This window comes from Sylvia atricapilla, chromosome 4, assembly GCF_009819655.1.
Source record: "Sylvia atricapilla isolate bSylAtr1 chromosome 4, bSylAtr1.pri, whole genome shotgun sequence".
Classification (NCBI taxonomy): Eukaryota; Metazoa; Chordata; class Aves; order Passeriformes; family Sylviidae; genus Sylvia; species Sylvia atricapilla.
In genome coordinates, this window is record NC_089143.1 from 17,641,657 (window position 1) to 17,669,280 (window position 27,624).

At 38.3% G+C, this 27,624-nt stretch overlaps 1 protein-coding gene across 9 annotated transcripts in view; it reads left to right on the forward strand.

The window, feature by feature from the left end:
- LDB2 (LIM domain binding 2) overlaps positions 1-27,624 on the forward strand; it is a 210,310-nt gene that overhangs the window by 149,810 nt on the left and 32,876 nt on the right. For all 9 annotated transcript variants that reach the window (XM_066317200.1, XM_066317199.1, XM_066317201.1 and 6 more), the window contains 3 exons: positions 7,860-8,032; positions 13,144-13,266; positions 14,885-14,968. In XM_066317200.1, the coding sequence (XP_066173297.1) occupies positions 7,860-8,032; positions 13,144-13,266; positions 14,885-14,968 (380 nt within the window). The remainder of the gene's footprint in view (positions 1-7,859; positions 8,033-13,143; positions 13,267-14,884; positions 14,969-27,624) is intronic.

Here is a 27,624-nt window from a genome sequence, read left to right on the forward strand (position 1 = left end):
CACCAGGGTAAAATGTTAGAAAATACTGGAGAAAAGGCACAGTCAGACCTAATACAATGATTGAATTACACAGTCTAGAAGGAATTGGAGAGAAAAAAATCTATACATTTGCAACTTCATTAGCTTTAATATTTTGGGTTATAGCCTTTAACTGTAGGCAGTGTTGTTGATATAAAATAAATAAGATACTGCAGATACCATTAAAGGGTCATGAATCTAAACAAAACTGTTGGGTTCTGGTTGTGGGAAGGATTCAATTCACTCAGTAACAGTACTGAATCCATGTTACACATCCCACTTTGTCATTTTGACACAAAATTGAAAACAAAGGCAAATTAGTTAGAAACATTAGATTTCCACAATATCCAGAAGGTGCTGTGTAGCTAATTAAAAATAAAACCATAATTTTAAGTACGTGGGAAGAGTATATAATCCACTAATTTTACTCCTCAAAAGGTGTCCTTTTGCAATATGGAGGTACTACTTCCATTCTCTTCCAAATTTCATGGTGTTTAAAATTTATAATGTGTGTAGATTATGCAGATGCTTTCTGAATGTTAAAATACAATGTAGCATGTTACTAATATAATACTATTAAAAGTACACTAGTATACTTTAATATAGTATCATCGTTATTACTATTGTATAGATTTTATATCATACTTTTACTCTTTTTTAATATTTAATTAGTATAAATAACCAGAAATTCCTGTAAGTGCAAATTAATCATACATTCTAATTTTTTATTCTAAAAGTAATTCTACATGATAGAAGCCAAATCTTACACTAGAAAGGGATTAAAAAAGGACAGGTCTGTGTGTGCCAGATTCTGCCTTGGATACATGTGGGTGGTTTAATCAACATGGCACACATGTCTCTGAGGCAGAATTTGGACTTATTAGACTGTCTTTTCACTGCCTGCCATGCCACACTATCAAATCTGACAGTAGCTTTTCCTAGGAATTGACAGATTTGTGTTGTTTGGGTTTGAATCTACTCAGCAGATAAGGTCTTACAGAGGTGGAGGGGTGGTCCCATGGGCATCCTGCCTTGCAGCTCTTTCAGAGAGTAGGACACGGTACTGAAAACTGGAGATTTGCTATTGTCCAGCTTCAGAGATGGAACCCTGCCTCTACATCCCAGCCAGATGGCCTGTGTCTGGAAGAGAACACAGCTGATGTGCTCTTTCGCTGGGACAATTTTTGGCAAATACAAGTGTAGGCAGAGCAACAGCAGTGATACCACTATGTAACTCCACGAAGTTTTGCTCTGTTATGTACTTCAGTTACAGAAACATATGTAAATGAACATGCCAAGCTCTGCCCCAAGCAGATGTCAGTTAGCCATGCCCACAGATGTCAATTAACAATTAACAGAAAGCTCATGCTCTCTTTTGCAGTGCCCAGGAAGGTTCATTTACAATCAATGGGCTGTTGTCTCCTGCTTCCCTAGTCCTTGCATCTGGCTGAGGAGAGTTAGTTACATCTCTTTTTAATTACTGAGATCCAACTGTGATAATCTCTCAAGCAAGAGACTCTCATGGTCTGCCTAGAGCTTTATGGGACAGCTCAACATTTTGTGTTGAGAGCCAAAAAAACCCCCACAGCCCCAACCAGCAGAGTTCCTCCAGCCCATCATGATGATGAGATAATCAGCTGCAGGCTGCATCAGAGCTTCCAGTGCTCCTTTCAGCTATAGGCAAAGGGTGTTTTTTCATTCTGTTGCTGATTCTGTGGAACTTTTAAGGGCTTTTTATCTTTTATATTTTTGGGGTTTATTTGTTTCTGTTTTATTACTTATTTTATAACCTAGCTTTAATTAAAGACAGGCGACTTGACAGGATTCAAGCTGCAAAAAACCAGCCTGAAAGCGATAAAAACAATATTTTTATTTCACTGATTAACACTTCCATTGTTTCTTTGCTACACCAACTTGGTAGTTATTTTACACCATATATATGCTAAATCCAAACGTTTGATCCTGAGAGCCTCTACTGTAAATGCAACAGGAGCAGTTCAGTGAGCAGGAAGGGGTTTGCTATCAAGCCCTGCTTCTGCAAAGAGGCCGTGACCCTTCGTGCTGTAGAGGGGGCATTGAGATTTTGAAAGCCTATCTTGGGCACACAAAGGGAGGAAATGTTCTTCTGCTGTTCCTAGCCCACAAATAATACCAGTTTCCTGTGAACTAGAAAAACATGTTTACTGTTTTTTTACTCAGATCTTCCTTGGGGAAAAAATCCTCAACCATCCAGCAGTGCCATCACCACCACCCTGTTTGGTGGTACCAAAATTATATTTTAAACTATTTTTTCAGCTGGCTTTTTACCCATAGCTCATCTGAGGCTTGGAAAAACCCTGAACTTCACAAGTTATGGACAATCCCATCTGGAGATCGTTGGACTTTTTGGCTCAGTTTGGGATGGAAAAATAATTCTAGAGTTAAACATATTCCTGAGAGGATGAAGTGTTTTATGCTCAGGCAAACACATCTAAAAGAAATAATAAACTAAAGGAACAGGAGGAGAGATGGACATCCTAATCATCATTGTTGCATGCCCAGCCCAAAAAGCGGGAGTGTGACCTCTGTGCATCCCTCCTTGAGAGGCAGGCCTTGGGCCATTTAATATGTCAGATGGTTTCATTCTATTATTTAGAATTCCCCAGGTGTGATACTTAGGGAATTGTATATAATATAACTATTACTGACCTATAAAGTTTCTTGCCTTTGTTCATAGATTGAATTAATTGATTTCTGGACCACTCATGTTTGGGGGGGTTGTCACAAATCTATCTTCAATTCTAAAATTGTTTTTTGGTCTGTGATGCATGGAATCACATTTAGCCAAACTGTCACACTACAACATAAGCTAAAGTTACATCATGTCCATGGATGATAGCATTCTTTTTTTGTGCAAAATATTAATTTCTGATATGCCTTTCTTATAGACATTTTCATGTTAATAACTATCCCTTATTGCTAAATCCAACTGATCTTTGTCACTTTGCTCTGCTATCTGGGCAACTGCTACCAAAATCAAGCAAAGATTAAGTGGCAGTGCCCATTTCTCATAAGAAATCCTCCTTTAGCAAGGGAGGAATGCTTTCCAGGACAAAATAATAATTAAAAGCAACATTCCGGTGATCTGGAATTAATGCCTGAATGATGAGGCACAGGTGATTTTTCCTTCTAGTATATACAGTATCTTGAAATGTGGGGTGTCACATTTGACACTATTAAAGGGTCTTTTCTGGGTAATGGAAAAAGCCTTCTATTATTTGTACACGTGAAGGTATTTTTTCCATGTTACAGAAGTATTCCAAGTTTGTTTTTTAAATGTTTAAAAATGTGTATGCTTTGGAGGAGGGTTGTTCACCTTTGTGGTAGGGGTATCTCTTTGTCCTCTTTGTGGAAATCTGACTGAATTGAACAAATTTCTAAATATTTTGGGGGAAAGAAGGGTACTCATTCTCAGGTATTCAGTGCAAGCTTAAAATTTCCAAAGTCTCCTTTCCCAGGAACAGTGGGGCATCCACATGCCAACTGCATAGAGTAACTAGATATTTTGCAGGTCAGGATATTTTGCTGTGTGGAATCATTGTCATTTTGATTACAAAACCCACAGGGAAGGCTCAGCCAGTGGTGCATGCAAGAGCAGGAAACCCTTTCTTCTACACTGCTGGCAGATGTGCCTGGGATCCAGGTGGTCTTAAGAAAGAAGGAACTTGACCTGAATGTAGAGGAAAGAAAAGAGAAGAGGAGAGAGAAAAAAAAAAAAAGAGGGTAAAAATCAGGACCAGATGCCATTGGTATGATAGAGGAGAGAGAAATAGTAATTGGAAGATGAAAGGAGAAGATGGCGGTTGACTGGGTTAGGGAGGGTTGGAAGTCAATGAGAAAAATACAAGGAATGGGAATGTGCTTGGCTGGGTGAGAGGACACAGAGGAAAGAGATCCTTTTGTCAGGTCTCTGGCTGATGAGAAACTGAAGGAAGGAAGGAAAGATGAGATTGATTGGGAGAAAGAATCTGCTGTTACAAGGAGACAGAGTGGGAAAAAGTACAGAAGAAGAATTTGGTGGGAGTAACCCACAAAGTCAAGATCCAGGAGGAATGCTTAGGCTGTCAAGGAAGGGAGGCTGGGGCAAGCAGATGTGGAAGCCTGGCTGGGTAGGAAGGGCACTAAAAAAGTGTGTGTGAAGTTGGCATTTTGGGCAGCATGGAGAAGAACAAGGAAACTGAGACTAAATAACTGGGCCTTCTTAATTAAGAAGAATGAAAAAATCATGTAGATTTAGGGTAGATTACTGGGTTACTTTGAGCAAAAGAAAAAGTGGCATAATTTGAGGAGGGGGAGAAGACAAAGAGATACTGGGAGTTGAGCAGTGAGCTTGGAAGATAAGCAACCAACCATAAGCTGAGAAAACAGACAATTGGACCATGGGGTTAAGTGAGCAAAAAGACTGGAGAAAAATGAAGCCCTGATGTTAAGAAAGGAAATGACAAGAACCTCTCCACACTCAAACTGCTTCTGCAAATGCTCAGCTCAGAGCTCCTGTGGCTAAGATCTGTATGCTAGTTCTGAAAGCTCCATGTGATGCTCCTTTAGGGAAGTGTGGTGTGGTGAGAAGGAGCCCTAAAATACCATGCACAGACACACATTCTTGAACATGTATTCTGTGGACTAAAATCCAAGCTCTGAAAGATGAAGGAATTCCAATTGCAGTAGCATATAAAACTTCATTCAGCCCCACTAGTGCAATTGGATGTGCTATTAGTCTATACTTTCCATTATTGCTGTGTCTGCTACAGACAAGGCCAGGCAATTGCAATCCCAAGGCCAGGCTGGCGTACAGTTTGATCTGTGCTCTGCAAGGGGTGAGTTCATTTCACTGGCCTAAGGATGGCTGGACCACATCCTGAAGTGGCCACAAGTATCCAGTTGTTTCATAATTCTGCCTTAGCATTGTTTGAGGTCCTCCTAGAAAGTATCCTGCTATCTCTAGCAGAAGATACATGGTGTTGCTGAAATCTTATTGACATGTGCATTGGCAGGCACAGGTGGAGTGTGTACATCTGCATGTGAGCATGTCCATTCACTCCAAGTAGGGAAGGAAAAGCACAGTTGCCATGTTCCCATTCTTTTTCCCAGGAAAGGCTTGTATGTGTGCATGCAGCAGAGCAGGACTGCACACACATATGTGCTTGCATACTCATCTACACAATTATGTCTTGAAAGAGAAAAATTCAAGGAGTAGTCCTTTGCACTAAAAAGTGCACTGAGTTTGGGATGATCTCCAGGCCTCATAAGAGTTATTCCACAGACTTTTGTTGTTCTTGGAAATACCATCTCCAGCACAAACCCCCCTTGTTACTACTGTAGAGTTTCATGTTTATCCTAGAAATGAAATGATCATTTTAAGCCATTGAGTGCTTCAGGAAGAGAACCAAAACCCTGAACATGCTTCTGTCTTCCATGGCAAAGCAAAATAGTGAGCTGAGGAGAGATCTGCTCATTAGCACAGGTTTCCATTACTGTTTCTTCTGGAGTTGAATATGTAGCTATAAACATTTATGCTGGATATTTGCATCAGTTATTTTCAGTTCTGCAGCCCAACAGGGTCTGCACGTGCATCTGTCAGGGAAAATGCAGTTCCATGGAGCACATCTGTGTGGGCATCTCTACTCCTCTTCATCCTTTTGGTCTCCCACTCTGTTCTTAACAGTAGCATATCCCTGTGGCAAACACTTACCAGGAAATAATTTTTATTAGAATGCTTACTAATGTAACAAGAATAAATTATTTATTGTATTTCCAGCTTTCCTTAATGTGTTGTAGCTGTAAATACTGGGCAAAAAGCAGCACCACATGACCATTCTACTTTGGGAGCAGTCTATCAACTGCAGTTAAATAGTTTCAAGATATTTATGCAGTGCATAAGTCGTATGAATAGAGGTTTATCACCATCAGTAGGAATGCTGGATTTTCATATCACCCATTTGCTGCTTAAGATGATTAGCAGGAAATTTAATTTGCACTAATTAGCCTTAGGGGAGCAAGAAATTAACTTGATGGGTAAATTCCACTTTTTTACTATATACCACACCAACATGAAGAAATTTGAGTTAAACCATGAATTAAATCCTACGCTAATACTCTGGACTTCAGTTTTTCTAAATTAAATTAAAAGACTGTAAAAAATTATTATGTGCATGCTTAGTGGGTGAGGTTTTTTAGGATCTACAATTGTACAACAGTCTTTCAATGTATTCACTGAATTGTCAACCACTTCCAGAAAGTGTGGTATATTTTTATACATTAAACTACACTGATATGTGATATTACAGCAAAAACTTTAACAAGTCCTAGTTTTCTATATTTGCATATTTTCATTATACAATTTGCATTATGAATGCCTATACAATATTCCACATTGCAATGCACAGAATAAAAACAGTATTCACAGAGCTACTGTGAAAATTCCTTATTTTTAAATTTGCAACGCTGATTTGCAAATGCATTCCTAGGTTCAGGAGCCTCTGTTCATATGCTGGCAAAATTTCTATGAAAATAGTTTTTTCAGAAATCACTCTCAAAAGTATGCAGCAAATGAGGGAGGCATGAGTCACCACATAGTCCTAATAGACAAATTAGAATTAGGAACTAATAAACTCTAATCTTGCCTGTGGATGGTGACTTTCCTACCTCATTCTTCCAAGGGACCATTTAGATTGCTTGGTTTTCTCCTGTAAAATGGAGGCAGTTTTTATGTATCCACTACTCAAAATTACTGTGGCTTGATTAATGTTTGCAAGGCAATGAGTCATTTGGTATGAAAGTACCCATCTTTTATAAACTGAAATGTTCTCTTATACCAGGCTTGTGGTATATCAAATTTATCTGTAAAGAAGGAGATGCTTGGAAAGCATCAGTTGCATATGAGATAATTTCCTTTGATGTCAGTGCTGCAGCTAGTTTGTGCATCTGAAGCACGGTCAGAAGCTCACTTTCACTACTACATTTTTGGAATTAGACCTTGTAAAACTTACCTGACACTACTACTGAAGTGAGAGATGTGACTTCAGTGAGAGTTTTGCCTGACTAAATAATTCTGAATTGAGTACCTTCAGTCCACAGTTTGGGGTTTAAGCGGTGTGTGTAAGGGAGTTCACGCCTGCTCGGACTTTCTAGCCTATGGCATAAATACTGTTCTAAAGAGAGACCACAGATCGATCTGTGGGTAGTCATATATTGTGTAACATTCTGGTTTTCCATTCTCAGGTCCTCCTTCAATCCCCAGTACTCTGATTTCTCTGTAGTAGCCCTCCTGTTGAATCAAGAGTGTATGTGCATGTGTGCGTGTGCATGTATGGTGGGTATATATAGATATATACGTGCCCACACACGAAAAAAACATATATGTGTACACAACCCCCTTATATAAAAGTGCTTTGCTTTTTTGGGTGTAGAAGTATATTTCTGTCAATATTCACCACTTGTATTTATACACTTATGGGTAATCAGTTTTCAGTAGTAATTGACATCATGTGGGTTTTTGTATAATAATTACTTTGGGACAAAAAGCCTTGCAGATGGTTTCAAGAGTGACTGTAACTTGCCATCAATTTAAAAAGATTAAATATGATGAGCCCACTCCCTCTGAATGGAGTCAGCCATTTTCATTGATTTCAGTGGGAGCAGGCACAACTTTGTCTCTACAAAAGGGAGAGAACATGTATTATAGTCATTAAATGAAAGTTTGATTTCATTGCACTTAAAATTATTCATGTGCTGTTAGCAAATGGTTTGAGATTTTATAACCTAGAGCATTTGCTGAATTCTGCTTTGTATTTTCCTCACAGCAATTGGAAGAACCCTCATTCCTCGTTATTTTAGCACTGTCTTTGAAGGAGGTGTAACAGACCTGTATTACATTCTCAAGCACTCAAAAGAGTCATACCACAACTCATCCATCACAGTGGACTGTGATCAATGCACCATGGTCACTCAGCATGGAAAACCCATGTTTACCAAGGTAACAGGGAAGACTCAATAAAGCATGTTGTTGGTTTTTGGTTTTCTTTTTCTTTTTCAGTGTGTATAAAGGGGAAAAATATTGGCTGTTGAATTTTTCTGGTAGACTGAGATTATTTCTAATACTGAAAACCCTTGGAGCCATTTAATTACTGTTTTCTATATTCATTATGTGACTGGAAGATTCTGTGGGTATCTCCTGTAATTCTCCCAGAAAGATTGTGAGAGAAGCACAAAATACCAGGTTGCCAGAAGTATCAGTTTTATGTGAATTAAATTTAGGCTGCCCATCTCCTTTTCTCTGGGTTTGATTTTAAAGCAACAATGAGATTTCTCATTGCAGGTACCTACCATTTGGGATGGTATGCATTACATTTGATACTTACCTACTACAAGGACTATAAAGCTCTAGGAAAATACTGATTTAGTACAGTAGAATGCCAGTCCAAAAGGCAATGAAGTCAGTGGAAGGAGTCAATTGACTGAAACATGCTCTGGATCAGTCAGTGAATATTCAATATTTGTAATTGATAGTGATTTATCTTCATGCATAGGGCACATCTAGCTCTGTACTTGAAATGGGTGCAATATGTATATATACAAAAGCAGTACCAAAAGGGCGAAAAACACAAGTTAAAACCAAAATTTTCTTATATTAAAAAAAAAAAAGGTAGAGTTGTTTCGAAATGGAAGTGCGTACGTTTTAATACATTAGCAGTAAATACTGATAACAGGAAATACTGATTTTCCATCTTGTACGTGTTCATCTTTAACTTTTTCATAAAGGAAAGAACAAAAGGAGAAGTGGCAGCAGGAGAAGGTGGCTAATCTGTGTTGCCCTTGATCTGCAAGACCATGGAAGTTTTAATTTCAAGTCACTGGCTTTTGACAGCATCATGACCAGGGTTACATGGCTTGTGCTGTTGTAGCATGTATGTGAGTCCCATCCCTCTGCAGGTCCTGCTCTGCCACCTCCCCTGGGGTGGGGATCAGAGGGAGAAGCTGCTGGTGTGTGGTGCACTGGTGAGCCAGAACACGTGAACCCACTCCAGCCCCTGTGGCTTACACAGACACAGATAGACAGAGAAGAGACCAGATATTCCTATTAGCACCTCTGTGCCACCTCACTGCTCATGAGGAGCTGTGGGTCCTGGTCGTGTGCAGCAGATGTGCCATAGTTCAGAGTAGCTGCTTCATTGCTGAACTCTCTAACGCAATTTCTGTCATTTCCCTTTGTAGTAGCTTTAACTCAATAACAAATAAAAGGAGGTTGGTTTGAGGGGGGTTTAGCCAGTAAATATAGAACACTTTTCTCAACTCAATTAGACTTTTTTACTAATGGCAGCACATGACAGTGTTGTTATTTTGGAAAGAAGGTCAGCATCCAGCAAATCAAAGATGGATGAATAGTGTGAACGGGGCTGGGTGTCCACCTCATGTGAGGAGGCCACAGTTGCCTCCCAAGGCATTGTCCTGTTGTGTGCAGTGGGTCCCTCTGTCTGCTGCAGTCCTGGCAGTGCACAGCTTGCCTCTGCTTAGACATTTGTCTAGCAGATTCCAATATAAACCTCTGTGTCCTGGTAGAAAAGTCCATCTGGTGATGTGATTTGGATTCTAGGAGAAAAATTAGGAGGATTTAATGCCTGCATGTTGAAAATATGACTTGTTAGTAAGAGCAAATCTGACAAAAAACACAGTAGTTGGTGGAGTAAGGGAGGAGAAATAATAACACTCTCTCAGAAATAAGTTAGAGCTGAATGTTGCCTCAGCTTCATTTAACTGCCTTATTTAACTTCTAGCAGGGATACCAAGGGCAGATCTTGTACCCAAAGGTAAACTCCTACTCTCACAGCTCTGGCAATGGAACAAAGCAGACCTCCTGTTATAAGCACTACTGCAGTGGACTATGTAGCATCTTGGATCATATCTGAATTTGAAACTATCAGATTGGGGTGGGGTGTGGTTAATGCAAAAATACAAACTTTCAGTTTCACAAGTGAATTCTAAGCTGCAAATTCACTAACTTCTAATATAACAGAATGAAACACTTTTCATTATGTATTGAATCAAGAATCCACAGAATCAAAAATCAAATGTATTTAATTCATTTCAACATTTTGCTAGTTTGCAACTCATTGCATCCAGAAGTATTGGATGAATATATAAAATGGTATTTCCAATTCTTTTGATACAGATATGACCAGAACATGCCTAGCAGTGAGAATATGGATAGTCAGCTTGTCTTTAGAGGATACAAAATCCTTATGAAATGTCACACTTTTAAAAATTGTTTTGTCAAGATATTAATAAATAGTATAAAGAATTTATAATAGTTCAATAGCATAAATAAAATGTTGCAAAATACTGAAGACAAGACCACTATGATGCTCCGCTTTTATTTCTTCAGGTAGAGAAATGTTTTAGGAGTCCCTCTAAGTCTCTGTTTTCACTGTGTTTACTCCAACTCTGGGACTCCCACTTTATGAGCGGGCAGATTGCTTTTCTACAGTTATCAATGATTATGTTTCCCAATGGAATGGCAGAGGTGAGCAGTGAGCACCCTGTGTGCTCACTGCTCACTTCCTTCTCCCAGGTGTGCGGCCATCAGCTGAATTGTATTGATGAAGTCCTTGAAACAGCCATTTGAATCCCTACTAATAATATCAGGCATTGCCCAGATTTGTATAAGCTTTAGGTTTCTCTTAAAGCAGCAACTCATGTTTGAGAAATGGTAGTTCATAAAGGGAGAGCACTTCTAAAGATGCCAAGTGTTAGGAGAATGAGATTGTGAGCAAGAAGGCACAGGACCAAAGCTGCTTTTCATAGGCACAAGCAGTTGAAATTCCTACAATTAATAAGTGCAGTGAAGGGGTTAAAAAGCTATTGGTTAGTTTGAGAAATGTTCTTTTTTAGTTTTTTCCTGGCCTAGTCTAGAGCAACCACGTGACACACTGAATGCCTGCCAGCCTCTTTCTTGTTGATCCTCCGGAGACCATCTGTGCTGGGGGCATTGATTAGAGTGTGTCTGCTGGGATTACATCTTTTCTGTTGCCATGCCAACTAATCAGCTGATTTTGGTTACCACAGAAACAAAATGTCAGAGCTCACAGTACGGTAACATGAATTCAGCACAACAGAAAATGTTTTCTTAATTGGAGACCCTTTTGATTTTTTGGATTCTATGTAAAAGGCAGCTTTCAGGGGAAAAAAATAGCCCTTTTAAAATAAGAACTGTGCCAATTTTATTGATTAAAAGCACTGTGTAAAATTCTACTTTACATAAGGAAATTAAACTCCTTTATGAGATGTATAAATTTTTACCACTGTAATATGAGGAATGTGTTTAAGTTTTTCTATTAAAATTTGTTAATGCCAGTGCCTAAAATCTGCTAAGCACTTTGGCTGCGTGAGCTTAAAAAAAGAAACATTTGAGAAGCCACAGGTATTATTATTATTAAAAAAAAATTGTTTTACCTGAAATACTTTCATATTAACTGATCAGTAACCAGGATCTTTGGCCTTGACACAGTAACATTAATACAAAATATTTTTCCTAGGTGAATCCTTATGTGTGTTCATGTGTACTGTGTAATTTCTCATCCTAATCTAGCTAATGTAAAGATCAAAAGTGAAACATAAGGCACATTAAACACCTGAAGGTATCACTAGGGTGTGTTGAAAAGGGCAGATGAGAACCTGTTGCAAGATTCTCCTTCACAGGTCTACAGGAATTTGTCTATATAGTATGCCTGTTAAAATTTTCTAGGTGTTTTTACAGAAACAATTAGGAGGAAAAACTGTAAGGACGTTAAGAGAACAGTTAACCAGAAAAGCCACACATTGACCAAGTGTGAGCTGGCCAAGTCTGAGCTGGAGCTTTTAAAAAGGCTCAACAGATTCAGCTGAATCTGGGATGGCTATTTTAAAATCAGATACTAGCTGTATTAAAATTAATATTCAGAAATGCTTTCTTTTGAAAGCTGGTACCCCCTGTTTCCACAATATCTCTGTAACCTGCACTTGCAAGTTTGCTATGCACAGGGATTGTAAGTCTAAATATACAATTAAAAATCAACAGTGATAGTTAATTTTCAAATCAGACAAAATTTTCAATACTCCACAGTACCCTCAGTCAAGATACCATGCTGGGCTTGTATTTTTCACCTTAAAGAAGACCACAACCATGTACCTTTTCCACATAAAATTGTGGAGAGTTGTTTAAAAGTCGCCAGTAATTTATTTTATTTTTCCTTTCTAGGTAGTACCCACTTGCTGCATTTATTCCTCCTACATTTTCTGTTCTTTCTTAGACAAGATTCCTCACAAAGGTGTGTGAGCCACTTTCTGTGGAAGTAGCTCCATTGTCCTGGCTCTTCTCTGCTCCCCTGACTCTCAAACCTTTGAGCAAGGCAGCTTATAGAGCCCTATGGCAAGCACCCATCCGGCTTTCCTTGGAAGAGGGAATTAATAAAACTAGATAAGAGGAAAAAAATCACCAAAGAAACCCCACAAAACCAAACCAAACCAAACCAAAAAAAACCACAAAAACCAAACTGAATAGGAGAAAATGCTTGGAAAAGTAAAAAAAAAAAAAAAAAAAAATTATAAATTATGAAAAATTATGAAAAAACCCCAGGTTTGGCCACCGGCATTCAGGGTGCTGCCTACTCCAACTGGACATGAGAGAAATGTTTATATGCTGAGCTACAGTAAGTCTAAAACAGGTTGGGAATGACTGGTTCAGCAACTTGCCATCAAGTGCACTCAGTTGCACCACAGTCACCTCCAGTGTGAGCTTCAGTCATTAATTAGCAGTAGCAAACTGTGAGGAAAAGAGAATTGATGCAATAAATAAGATTTAGCACACAATATTCTATGTTTGTAAAATGCTATAAAATCTATACCATTGTAAGTTACTGTCTCTGAGGTAAGGCCTATGAAGTAATTTTCCCACATTCATTTTTTCTCCCCAAGAGAATGGAAAACAATTAATCTAGCAAGATGAACAATAGAATACCGCTCTGATGTTTTTCAATGTTGTTTAATCGATGATACAATACCGATGAAAACAAAATTCCTGGGAATTTATTTCATGCATTTTATGTATTCTAGGTATGCACAGAAGGACGTCTTATCTTGGAGTTTACTTTTGATGATCTTATGAGAATAAAAACATGGCACTTTACTATTAGACAATACAGAGAATTAGTCCCACGCAGCATTCTAGCCATGCATGTAAGTAATCCTTCATTCATTTGACCTAATGCAAGGAGATGAGATTAGGTTTATGAAGAACTCTGGCAAATTTCACACCCAAGGCAATTAACTATAAATATTTTGGTTTGCCTGCAACTATGTCTATTCACAAGTTCTTTCATCACTCCCTTGTTTCTCAGTGCTCTATTATTGCCACTGTTGCTATGTTTTCTATTCTATTTTAGCACGTAATTTTCTTTTTAATCCCACTTGGTGGTCTGTATGATTTGGGTCCAAAATCTCTTCTTATATACCTGAACTACACCAAAGTCTGTGAATTTTCATCCTGAGTACCAGTGATGTTTTAAATGGAGCAAACTGATGTTACCTTGCATAGATAGAAGATAAGAAATTGCTGTATATTTACTTAGAAACCTTTAGAATTTTAATCTAGACCTTCTTTTTGTTCCACATTTCTCGAATTTCTTTTGTTATTGAATGAAAACACACACAATGAAACATTAAAGTATTAAATATTCTACAAGTTAAAGTCAAAATAAGGTAAATTGTAAAGAAATTAGGTAAATTGTAAAGAAATAAGGTAAATTGTAGAGAAACAAAGAGTGTACTTTATTGACACTTCCATTTCTTCACCATCCACCCATTTCTAGTAGTAGCATCCTGATATGCAACATCAATTGCAGGACTGTGGTTTTATAAAGGGTAAGAACACAGACACAAAGATGTTCCTATATTTTGGCATCAAGTTACTAAGATATCCACAGATAAAGATCTCTTCATAGTGAGGAGTTGTATATAGCTGAAGCTGGGCCTTTTTTCCAAGTATTATTACAAGCCTGAAAAATACACCTTTTGAAAGCCCACCCCACCATTTCTGTCCCAGGATTATCTGCTATCTTAGGGGGCTGATCAAGTGAACTCTTCAACAGTATCCCATTAAGGCACAATGAGGATGGCCATGATGGACATTATTATTTAGGGGTCTGCTAAATTCAGAGTGGAAGCAGGGTAGACAGCAACCAGCAGGTATTAATTTTGGTAATGAGATTGATTTCACTTTAAAGAGGAGGCTGGTCTCACAGGTAACGCTCCTGGCCAGGGTCAGGGAAGGCCTATATTTTCATTTTTCCCTGTATAATTCTGGGAAAATAACTTAGATCAGAACAGTTCTCCAGACTGTGCTTAATGTCGTTTATTTGATGAGGTCTTTCTGCTGCAGTTTCTTACCCACAAAAAAGAAAATGGTACATTTTTTAATTCTTCCTTTTTCTGTCTAGTCTCCTGGGACTCACAGCCAACAAATAGAAGGCTCAAAGTGTTCTGCAATCCCTCAGGAGCTGGTGGGGCCCTGCACACTTGCATGACCAGACCTCTTAGGTCTATCTTTTGAATGGATGGTCAGGGAGCAAAGAAACAGATTGGAAAACAGTCTTTAGTCTGCTCCAATTTCATAATGCTTTACATTTTCCTATGCACATGGAACTCTAGCTCATTACATAAATTTAGCATCAGTGTGTAATTTTTACATAGCAGTGGCATTGCTTTTCAGGGAACCCTCCCTACATTCCACTAAGCACATAGAAAAAATATCCCAATGAAAAGCAAAGTGAAAGTTCTTTTTTCCTTTGTTATTTAGGCACAAGACCCTCAGGTGCTGGAGCAGCTGTCCAAAAACATCACTCGAATGGGTCTGACAAACTTCACCCTCAACTACCTCAGGGTAAGCATACTATAGCTCATGATTATTGTGAGTATTTTTTTAAAAGGTACTGTTGGCTTTGAGTCAAGGTAGTGAGAGCAGAGCCTGTGTTTGTCAGGTAAGAAATTGACCTAACCCTTAATGAGGGTGGAGGAAAAACAAAGACACTGCATTAGAGATGTAGCTAATAACAATGGGCTATTAAAAAGGCTAAGAATTTCATAATTCACTCCTAGCCTTGTGTGAGTAGCCCTCTTTTTAACAGTCTTTCTTCTCAGTTTTGAGTAATGCCTTTATTTTATTGTAAGCAAGAAATTCCCAGCATTTTTCCTCTCTGCTTCACTGTGCCTGAGAAAATGGCAGCTAATTCTTATTAAAAGCTGCCTGTCTTCTCCAGCTTTTCTGCGTTGCCACCTCTCCCAGGCAGAGTCAGGGCTGAGAGAAAGCTCAGCTCCACCCCTGTTTGCAACAGTCCCTCAAAGCAGTCCTCACTTCACATGCCTCTGGGAGCCTGAGCTTCCTCCTCAGCCTTGCACTGAGTCGAGTGTGGTTTTTACAATTAAATAATGCATTTGTTCCCATTGCTTTTTGACCCTTAAAGTGCATTCAAAGTTTAGATGTTTATTTTTGTTTTCGAAAGTATTCCCTGGTGTGGGCTTACAATACGCACACAGAAATAGAGATTTGTAGAGTTCATATTTCAAGCTTAAAATTCAGATTTTTCCTATTTCTAGATGTACCATCAGTAGATAAAATGAGACAAATTGCTCAATGATACACCAGGCTAGCTTGGCCAGGACTATCTGGTTTTATTCTTTTTCATTTTATGTGTAATTATTCAAGGTACTTTCTTAAGATAACACAAACACTAGAAAATGCAGTTATTTTCAGCCTAATGTAGAGCTGTAACTAAGTGTGTAATTTAGCTGTACTTCATTCAATTCTGTGAACCTGGTAATACCTTCTCTATGGATGGACAGAGTGCTGTTCCCAGAGTGTTTTGAACTCCAAGGGAGACAGTGTGAAGAACTCAGATGTGTGACAAGATCTCTCTCACTGTATCCCCCCAGTTTATAGACAGCTTGTAGTTGTACTTACTCTCCCAATAGCATAAGCTGCTGCTGATTGTTGCTGATTTGGTGGTGATGTAAAAATTACTGTTCAGATTACTGCCTGAGTTGTGCAGGGCAGGTCTGGTCTATTGTAACTGACAGAAGAATATGGTATAAAACCTCAGAGGAATAATACATTGCATTAGGATTTTTCCATGTGTAAATGTAAGATTAACATGTCTGTGTAATGCACATTGTATTGCTGTGGTTAGTTTAGTTTCTGATTAGGTATAGAGAGCAGCTCTTGTGCTCTGGCAACCCTACAGCCACACTGTCATTGTTTTGTGGTGGGGCATCCTGGAGCACATCCTAGAGAAAATCCCACTGGGGATTCCTCCTCAGTCACGGCAAGTTTTGCATTACATGTCATGCATTACATGCTTACGGCAAACTGGGCAGAAAGTGGCTGACTTGGGTAGGGGATTTTTGTGGTTTCTTTGCAAACTGTCCAGTGGCAGCAGGCATTGACCACTTCTGGGGTGTTTGATCCCCTGAGTGTGATGGGACATGGCATGACACTTGGGCTGGCCTCAGCAGCCACGGGGCTCTGCAGGCTCCACAAGGCTCTGAGGGCCAGGCAGAATTTGCAACACCACCTCTGTCACGGACCCCTTCTGCGTCCTCTGTGGGACAGTCTGTGATTGCTCAAGGTGACAATGCAAATGACAAAGGCAGGGCTCTGGTTAGGAGGCAGCTGGCATCAGGCACCCATGCTGCTCCCTCTGTCAGCATCAAAAAAAAGGCGAGAAAGGAAGAGGGAGAGGGAGGAAAAAACCCTCAGAAAAAGAAAACTGGGATCAAGATAAGCACTAGGGAGATGAGCAGTGAAGTGGAAGGGGATAAAAAGATAAAGTCTTACTTTTTTTCTTCTTCCAGACTAGTTTTGTTAGCTTAACAGACGACATTAGGTCTCTGGGTGCAAAGCTTCCTCTGGCTCCTGCTGTGGTGATTCCAAGAGGAATTTTTTTTTTTTTTTTCTCAAGCCAATCTTTACATGTCTCTTTTTCTTGTGGTGAGCGATTGATCATTCTGCTCCTTTTTTCAGATGTTCAGTTCATCGTGGCAGCATGGTTTATTTCCATTTTGATTTGCTTCTTTTCCAGTTACTTTCCTCTGTTAATTTTAACATGAAAATCTTTTCTGAGCTCATGCACTAAAAACCATGTACTAAAATGATATGATAAATGTACTTAGGTTTAAGGTGTTCTGTTTTGTCAGTTTTTAAGTCAGCATTTTATGATATTTTATTCAGTCTTCCCAGTGTTTAGTAATTAGCACTGTTGCATGATTTTGAATAAGGATCAGATACTAAGCATAAAAATTATTTTCTTTTTTTTTTTTTCTGCTGCACACAGCAAAGGCTTGTGATACTCATAAGCAAAAATTTCACTGATGGGCGGAATTAATCATTTTTATTCTCCAGTGTGCACACAGCAGCAAGCTGTGCTGCAGTTTCTTTAAAGGCAGAATTTAAACCTGGATTTCAGATGGTTGTGATATAAAGACATAGCCTGTGTTTTTTGGACTCTAGACATCACAGAACACTAAATCATTGCTAGTCAGGATAATTGCAGTTGCTGGCATGTAAACCTCCATTCCTGAGTGCCACATGCTTGTAGAGGCACAGCTTTGGATGTGTGCCCTGGTTTGTCTTCATTCACTCCAAGTAAAGCTATCCAGCATTGAAGAACATTGATTTTGTAAATTGTATTTAATACAAATTTAAAATATATCTTCTTGGAACCCAGCAGTGAAATGTCTTGTCCTGTGTCAATTGCCAAAAGGTCTTTCTCTCAGTTTTCACTGGCTCTATATAAAACCATAGGCTTCCTTTCTTTCTAGTTACGAGTTTGTTTTGTTCCAGCATAATTGATTACCTCATCAATGGGGTCAGTGTACTTTGCTGTAGCTGCTGACTAGGAGTTGAATAGGATGTCTCAAAAATAATGAGCAAAACCTTGTAGGTTTTAAATTAATATCAAGCTTTTTAAAATGTAATTTCTTATCAAGTCATCAAGTTGTAGATATTATGAATAATAAGGCCAAGACCTAGTCTCAGACATTATGAGTCCAGGAACAAACAGGAGTCCTGCACAGAATTTGAAGGTGAAGATAACATTGAGAAGAACAGTTTCCACCAAGCTACAATAATTTAGTCCCCATGTTACCTTATTTTTTTCTTATTTTCTAATTGCTGAGCTATTTTATCTGTATCTTCAATGCATAATGGATTTGAATATACTCTAAAAACAATATCTCTCTACTAGCAGCACTATTCAAAATTTGGAGCTCAGCTGTTTCTTGTTGCCACCTATAAAATAATTAATTCTCTTAAAATTTCTGACATTATTAAAAAGTCAGCTCCTACTGTCGATTAGGCAGGATTACCTGGCCTGAGCCTTGAAAGACAGTTATATCTTGCCCACTGGTTTTCAAAATTTGCTCTGCTTTCTTGCCCTGGTTGGGCTGGAGTGATTTCTTAAAGCTCTTCCCCAGATGTATCTGTTGCATCCTCCCCAGAGCTGTGGTCTGCTCTGGTGGCAATTTATTGATGCTAATGGAGCTAAATTTGCACCTGCCTCTTGCAAAGTTAGAGTTAGCGTGGCAGAGCGCTCCCACTCTGTGTCAGGAGACGTATCCAGGCAGGGGAATGCACACTCCCATTTCCCCTTACATCCTGTATGATTCTATTAACCAGGGCTTGCTTATCTGAGGCACAAATTATCCAATTTGTTTGTTCTCTATATAAGACAATAACAAGGTGTTACTATTGCTACACAGAGGACAATATTTTCTAAGACCTCACTTTCACTAATTTAGTTCCTTGCTAGACACGTTTGGATTCCTTCTGCTGGGAGGATAATGTGAATTATTTAATGGGACACAATTTTCTAAAGGCAATACTTACACTGTAATCAAAAAACGTTTGTATGTATACCCATTGTGTACACAAAATTTTCTTATCCACATGCAAAATAGACACACATGCACCACTTCCTTTTAATGTGCAAGAAAATTTGATTTTCAAAGTGTGGTTTCAAGAACAGGAAAAATATGAGCTGCAATAATTTTTGAGCTATTTTGCTCCTAATCCGTAACAGTTTGTGGCAGCTATCTGGCCAATATTTTATGGCTGTCGGTGTATCTTCAGTGAAGGAAAAATCTGACATGCATACATGTTAAGGATGCAAGGTCAGCTGCTTGGGGGAAAAGAAAGGCTATATTTATAGTCACACATGGAATATGAACTCAGTTCCCTTTGTGAGTTGTGTCATCATCATTGAACGACATCATCAGGCAGTGCAGGTAGTATGGTAGCATGGGCTAACTAGCCATCACTCAGTACAAGTGCTCCAGTGCTACTCATTTTCTTGTAGGGTCTTCCCCAGTATCATTCTGCTGCCCAGGGAAGTGGTGGAGTCAATTCCTGAGGGTATTTAAAAGACTTGTGGAGGTGGCACTTAAAGACATGGTTTAGTGGTGGCCTTGCAGTGCTGGATGAGTGGTTGGACGAAGTGTTTCCCAACATAAACCACTCTCTGATTCCATCTCAGCTGCAAACCTTAATGGCTGCATGGCTTCTACCAGCTGAGGCATTGTCATTCCAGTGAGCATTAGGGCACATGGATGAGCACTGGGGCAATCTGAAGGGACAACTAAGGGCAAGTGCCCTTTCTGAGAAAGCAAGGCCCTGATTTTGCAGAGCGCTTGGGATCTCATCTTGCCCCATATGCTAACAACAAAACTATTGCTATTGGATGCAGTCTGTTGTCTGAGGCTGGCTATTTGAAAAATGAAATCTATTTGAAAATAGATGGTGTTTCTGGAAGCGCACTAAGTGAAAATTCTTTTTCCATGACAGAGTATCAGAGTCAAGCTTGGGAACAAGGGCATTTTGTTAAAGCAGCACTGGGCTACTCTAAAGCCTGTCCTTTCTTGTTCTACAGTGCCCTGCTTCTGCCATGTTTACAGGTCTTCAGTAGCTACAAGTGGAGCCCTACACAAAAGAACTTCATTAGCTTTGTGCTGTGCGCCTGAAGAGGGTGTGCCAGGGAAACAGAGGATGTGTTCAGATGCTGTATGCTACTGGATGTGAATGAGAAGTTCTATTAAGGGTTCTCATGCACTCAAAGGAGGGGGAATGATTAAATTAGATAATTTAATCATTTTGGTGACTTTCATATGAAAGCTGCCAAAATTTTTAAGAATCCTGTGTGCTGTAGATGGTGAAAGCAGACACAATATTTTGCAGATTTAATTCCTGTAAATAATGGTTTTTTTCAGTCTAAACCAATCAATCTTGGGGTAGCTCTCCACAGGAAAATACAGCCAAAACCAGAGGATTCTCACAGAAGGATTCAGATTACTGTAGCTGACTATCCATAATCTATCTGTGCCAGCTATAATTAGCTGATTCTGCCAAGGTTTTCTGGTAATGTAATTTCTTAGCATTTATTTTAGTAATGATGACAGTGGTTTCTGTTCCTCTCTTTTATGCATCTAACACTTTAGGGATGGTGTTATATGTTACTTTCAAAATAATAAATGAGAAGAAATTTATTTGCAAAAGCTCATACAGTCAAATGTTAGCTTTTCACTTTTTTAATAAAGACAGAACATCACAGAATCCTTATATCTTTATAGGAGTTAGTTCATGATAAACATGAAATATCTGAGAGAACAGGGATGGGAGAATTGCAGAAGGTGGGGCAGGTAGAGAATTAAACACCAACTTAGAAATCTTCTAGAGCAAAAATGGAATCTGAAGAAATCATTGGAGAGGATATCGATTGGAAAGATAATATATTGTTAGAAATAATACTGGCCATGAAAAGCACTGGTGTGCTTTGCATTCCTTGATTTCATCCCTTGATTTTGCCACAACAAATAGGGAAATTGTGGCACATGAGAAAAAATAAATAAATGAATGAATAAATGAATAAATAAATAAAGATGGAGCAAACACAATAGCACTTAAAAAACACAGATGCCAATTTTAAACCAGACTGGAGAGTACAGAGAGCTGGTGCAGTAATGTCCTCTTCTGCTCCTGATGACTAAGAAACAGATTTTAGTGTCTGTGCATATCAGAAAATTCAGAAGTCAGTGAAAAGTGGGCAATGGGAACAAAGAACAAGAGACAACAGACATCAGAGTACAAATTGAAAATGTACAAAATAAATGGCAGAATACCAGTATTCGGAAGTTGGTAATGGCCAATTTTCACACAAAGAGCACTACCAGGCTCATGAGTATCAGATAAGGAGAAAGATGTGTGTGTATGAACACCAGCCAGTTACTGTGCTTACTGGACATACAGACCGTGTGACCTTTGAAAAAATTAAGGTCTGGACTAATGAGAATGGAAGGATGATAATCAGCGATGTGAGTCCTTGAAGCATCCATGAGTAAGAAATCAGAATGAAGTTAGGTTGGAGCAGTTTAAAATTAAAAATGTCAGAAGGGTAAAAGGGAGAAAACAAAGACAAAGACAAAGACAAAGCACTAGTCATATAAAAACAAGCTACACAATTTGAACTAACACTGTTATTTCAGAAAATAAAAAGATGAAGAAAAAAGTTCCAAGTACACAGCCACAGGCTCTCTTTTAAGAAGACCAATTTGGACTAGTATGCAGTACAGTCATAAATAATAATAACTATTAATTAAGTTTAGGAATGAGACCTGCAGAGGTACAATTTGTTTGAAGACCTGAAAATGCCCAAACCAGCTTCTTGTTCAAAGCAATGAAAACAGCAAAAATTTTAATTAGTTGTTTAATATTGAATAACCATCAGTATTTAGTATGAATTGTTATGCAGGGAGGAGTGAGTGCGCTGAAGTGGTCAAGAAATAGGCTTTAATACAAGGCTGGTGGTTCAAAGCTTTGTTCTTGGAAGGAGTTGTTTTAGAACTTAAAATATTTATTGTGGAAAGCTTATGGCAACTCTAAGGTCTGCTATTCATCTGGAAAGGGAATCCTGTAGCCTACCCACTCATGTTTTTAATCTTCATAAAAATAATTTCATAAGTCTGTCTGTTGTGATATCACAAGCAACTAGCTCATATAACCTTGTAAAGTAATTTTCTACATGTAGTTAACTTTACTGGTTAGCCTGCTTACCCCCTTCCCTTCTCCTGCCACTCTTTGTAAGGGTAAAACAGCATTACTGTTCATCCATCTCTGCTGAAGAGATCTTCTTTAATGTCTGAAGCTAAAATTTGACTGTTCAACAGAAGGTTTTCCTTGGACTATTGAGTTTGATCCTACTTCTAGGATGCTTCTGAAAAGCCTTTACCTTTCTTGTCCCCTGATCCCTGTGTTAATGGAGAATACCTACCCATTTTCTCACTTTTTTCTGTCTATAGTCTTCCATTTTTTAATCTCTCTATTTTAATCTCTCTCTGTAATCTCTCCATTTTCTATTCACAACAGAACCCCTAAATACCAAAATCTGACTCTAAGCAGTAAAATAGTTTAGAGAGTATTAGTCTGGGTTAGAGACTGGCACACAGAAAGCTAAATTTGTCTTGTGGTCACCTCCCTTGTACTGGTGCACTGTTTGAGCCAGGTCAGGTGTCTGTTCTGATGAAAGAACTAATCTAATCCTTTTCTCCTAAATTATGACCATCCTTAATAGCTCCCCAAGTGCTACTTGTGCTGGGCAGAGAACAGAGCAGCAGTATGGACTCGTATCAGCTGGCTCCTGTTGAAGTTGGGCCTCATCTCCAAATTTGCCAGCATTGATAGAAGAAGACAAGAAAGAGCTGGGGAATCATACAGATTAAGTAGGATTCCATAAAGCTGTAAATTTCCCTTTTATTCTTCTGGATCTGGAAAATTATACTGATTGTGTCTGACCTATTATTGTTTCACACTATTTTAAATGTGTTTATTTCATTTGAATGACCACAGACTTTCAGCCATAGATTTTAGAGTAGACATGTGCTCAAAACAGATTACCATCATATACAAAACTTGAATTGAAAACAAAATAAACACAGAGAGTAAAGATTGGGTTTTTTTGCACTACTTAAGAAAATTCTATCTGTATACACGTATGTATCTATATAAATGGAACACCTATTCCTGCAGGTATCCTGTGAACCATACTGTTCACTAACTTTGCAATTAATTGTCATTATTCTCCTGGAAAACTTCAGTAAAATTTTTCCTTGGTGTATGCACACATGTATGAATATTAGTGTCCATTTATTGTCCATTTATTTTAGTGTCCATGAATGTGCAGATCTGTGCATTCCTTTTGATTTCTAAACATACCTTCTATTGATATTAAAGGGAATATCAACAGGAGTATCAAATTCATAAATGGAAGCCCATGATTTTGTGTTTACCCTGCTTCAGATCTGTGGGATGTAATGTGAAGAATTTATAGGTAGCACCAATGAGCAAAGGTGCTGAACCAAATCTGTACTGATGCCCACATAAGGCTTGTGAGCACAGGGGGGCAAAGGACACTGAAACTTGACAGAAGAATTGTGTCATTTCTACTGCTGCGTTCTCCACGGGTAGAAAACTGTGCTGTGTTAAATATTCCTCCCTACTCTGAATTGCTTCCTTAATCTTGTGCCTTGTTACCTTTTCTGCTTTGTGTTGCTGCCTCACGATTACTCATAATGAGGAAGTTTGTTAATCAAGGATCCAGTTCAACATCCATTAGAGTCAATGGATATATCTTCTTTGATCCAAATGTCATCTCATAGTTTTTTCATTTGTTTGGATGTATTTTATACACATAAAATCCAATTTATTGAAATTAATTTCTCTATTCCTTTAGGCAGTCTTAGCCATGAAAATGCCATGCTTCATGAACAGCAACCACAAATGGTTATTTTTATTGCTTTTTTGTTTTTCTTTTCACATTTCATGACTAAAGAAAATTAGCTTGATTAGGCACAGATTTTAGTTCTTAGGTGAGCCCAAAGGAACAAATATTACTAACTTGGAAATCTGATTTGGAGAAAGACTAGAAAAAAATGGAGGAATAGCAAGACAGAGAATTTTCTCATTTTATTAATCATTCAGGCAAAACTTAGAGCTGATTTAATTAAAGGACAGTGCACCATTTCTATCCACGATAAAATGGTTTTACATAAAGTAAGTATGAGTCACATGAAAAAACTCCACAGCTGTATTCCCTATCTAACATTTCATAGCATTTAATTTATAAAGCAGGACTGGACTGAGATGCTGAATCAAAACTTTCAAAGAAAACACAAGCAGCACCATTTTGTCTAAACGAAATGGTGTTGGTGATCAGGCAGAGATCACAGTACTCTGGAGCAGACCTTGTCTCATTCTGGGACTTTACTAGTCCAGCTCTTCAGTGCTACTGCTGCATACCACAGTGGAATGTAGGTCCCATGTCTACATGGGACAGCAGAGGTTTCTTTCTAGAGACATTCCAGTCCAAGTAATGAAATATAAAAGGGAACAATCGTTTAATAGTGATATGCAGAGGGAAGTAAATTTCCATTTTCTAAACACTACACAAGACTTTTTCACTGATTAATTTTTGATGAGGTGTATTAGAGCTATGGTATCATTTGATGTATAGTCTATTTAATAGCAAGTCTGTATTTTATAACTATCCCAACATCATGGTGATATTCTAGTGGATACCTTACTGATTTTCTTTAGCAGTGTGTGAGATGAGATTTTCAGCCATACAAAGGACAGTATATCATATATTCTACTGCTAAGTGCTCTTGAACAATGTAATTTTAAAAATGAATAATTTTACTAAAATAACTGTAAAAAACAGAACATGAAATACAGGTTGCTCTTGGTGATAGTAAACAGTGGAGAACAACAAATTATTCAGAACAAAATGTATATTCTTGAAGTCTTTCAATGTTATCACCAAATAACATATTCATGATACTTTTTGTTTCTTTTGAGCACCTTATTGGTGTCTAATTGTATTAAAAATCATCTGGTCTCTTTATCTCTCAATTTCTTTGAATTCTTTCTATTTTAATATAAGGATAGGTTGATTCCTATAGCCTTATTCTAAGGTTTAGATTCCTACTCTGGGCCACTTTACAACCTAAGTAAGCCTTCTGTTGCTGTAATAAATGATAAGGAAAACTTCTGCTTTCAATCACACACATACACAAGCTGGAATAACATCTTGGAAAGCAGTGACCTTTCTCCAGAATGAAAATAGTGGGTGCAAAGCCTCTCCTGTGGTAGTTACATATTTCATTACCTGTGGACATACAGGAATGAACACCATCAGATTCATAACAGCAGCAAAGGAAATGTGGACACTGTCATGGTCTGACCTCCAAGGTTGACTTCAAAGCCTCTGCTAGTCAGCCCAGTTCTGCTGAGGACACAGGGCCCAGTCAAGCATTTCTCAAGGCTCTTCTGAGTACAAACTCTGTTTAAAGGGAAAGGCTGTCTTCCTTATAGACCAAAAAACCCACCACAGAGGCTTCAAGAACTGTCTTTTTCATTGACTGCTAGAGCAGAGATTAGAAATACATGAAGCAAGAGGAAACAGCAGAAACAAAATCTACCCACATAAACCAAAGCTCTGTAGCCCTCCAGGGGACTTGAAAAGGAAGCTGTCTATGAAGGTGCTCTTACTTTTCTGCTTATGCTGTCCTCTCACATTTCTTGCATCAAATTCTGAAGACCACTTCGTTAAAGAGCAAAGAATACCAGAGAAATCGTCGGAAGTGTCATAATATAAACCATACTTTTTTAATGCTGATTGGTTTGGAATGACATTCTAGGTTTTTTTCTTGCCTTTTCCTTTAAGTGAAACTAAAGAGGAAAGCAGCTTTTTTTGATACCTTCTATGAAGGCTGTTACTGGTCCTTGATAATTCTCCTTTGTGTAAGTAGAAGTTGTGATTGCTTAGTACTTCTCAAGATGGATGTATCATGCCAGCTTTTACCCCTAATATATATTCTCTAGAGAACCTAAAGGGAGCCTACATTTTTAGCTTCCAGTGTTTGATTTCATTGTTCAAAGTTTTATTCTTTTTTTTTTCTTAGTTTCCTTCTGAACAAAAATTAGATTAGAAAGAACTTCAAAGGATATCAGCTGCAAAAGAGTTGTTGATTTCAGTGGAATTATACTAAGTTATAAAAAAATCAGGTCAAAACAGGGTGAAAACGTAAAGAAGTATACGTGTTTCATATTCTTCAAGCTTGCTTTGACAAAGCTTTTAGAAGGTGATCTGCTTACATTTTGCTCACACTCATTTCTTTTACATACATAAATGTATGCTTTTCCAAACAGTTAATACAGTTCATCTTTGCTCAGCTTCATACTAGTAAGGCTGGAATGAAGTTCTTGAAACAGTGTGTGAGGTTAATTATAGATGCTGTCCAAAAAGGTATAGCTGTTACACATCTATATGTTTAATCATGGAAGGTGATGTATACAAAGGTGGAAACAACCATTTGGCATTGCAATCTAGCTTAGAGATGGTCTGTGCCTTAGCAATAAGGCAATATGGGCAGATCTCATTAGCTACTTTATTTCTATCTGCAAGGGCTGTTAGAATCATCTATTTAATGACATTCAGCTTTCTGTGTTTTAATAAATAAGGTTGTATGAATCTAGAATATCATAGGAATTGGGATTGTGCAGAAAACACTTTTGGTGATGAATGATTGAACCTCCCACTTGGGAGCACTCAAAAAACTTAAACAAAACCCCGAAGGGGTTAATATGGGATGACTTTTGGGGTTTTGCTTATCATACAGATATTTTTATATGAATATAAAATTTTGTGTTTTCCTCAATTTAGTTGAAAAACCCACCCTATATTTGTTGGCCATTTTAGGCAGGGTGTTATTGCAGCAATGAGAAAGTCTAGAGAGTGCCTCTGTGCTTGGTTATCAGTCTTAAACACCTTGAATAAATAGCATAGCATCAGGAAAACCAGATGACTTCAGCCATCCAAAAATACAAGAAAATGCATTGCCTGCAGCCTTTTGCCACTATTATAAAGTAGAAATAATTATGGAGAGGGGACAAAAGTTCATCCGTGTACATTTGCTAAAGTATATGTCCATGTCATCATTGAAAATGTGCCTAAAAGTTCTAGCATAGTAAAGCCATTTCATATAATGAATTTTGTTATGCTTTCTCATTTTCTGTGGACTCTGAAAATCTAGATCTACCTGGACTCCCATCATCATAGTATCTGATGTTTTTGCATTTTTATTTTATTTTATTCTAGCAATATTTTTGCAAAAGCCATTATTTCCATTGCACGGGTGAGGAGCTGAGGGTGTTTAGAAGGACATAAAGCCACAGCCAGACCATACTGGCCTCACTGCAGCCTTCAGCCAGAGGCTTATCTTTTGGGATTTCTTTGCTTGGGACACCACAGGCATGTATGCCATCCTGGTTTCAGTCAGCCACTGTGTTGTTTATTATTACAGCAAAGCAGGGGAGGTGGGAGGAGATGCCTAGCTTTATCTGGTATTCCAGAACCCTTGCCCCAAAATCTTGACATATGGGTCAAGTTCCTACTTAACCTGAGGGCATTGAAAGCCTCATGTGCACATACACCATGA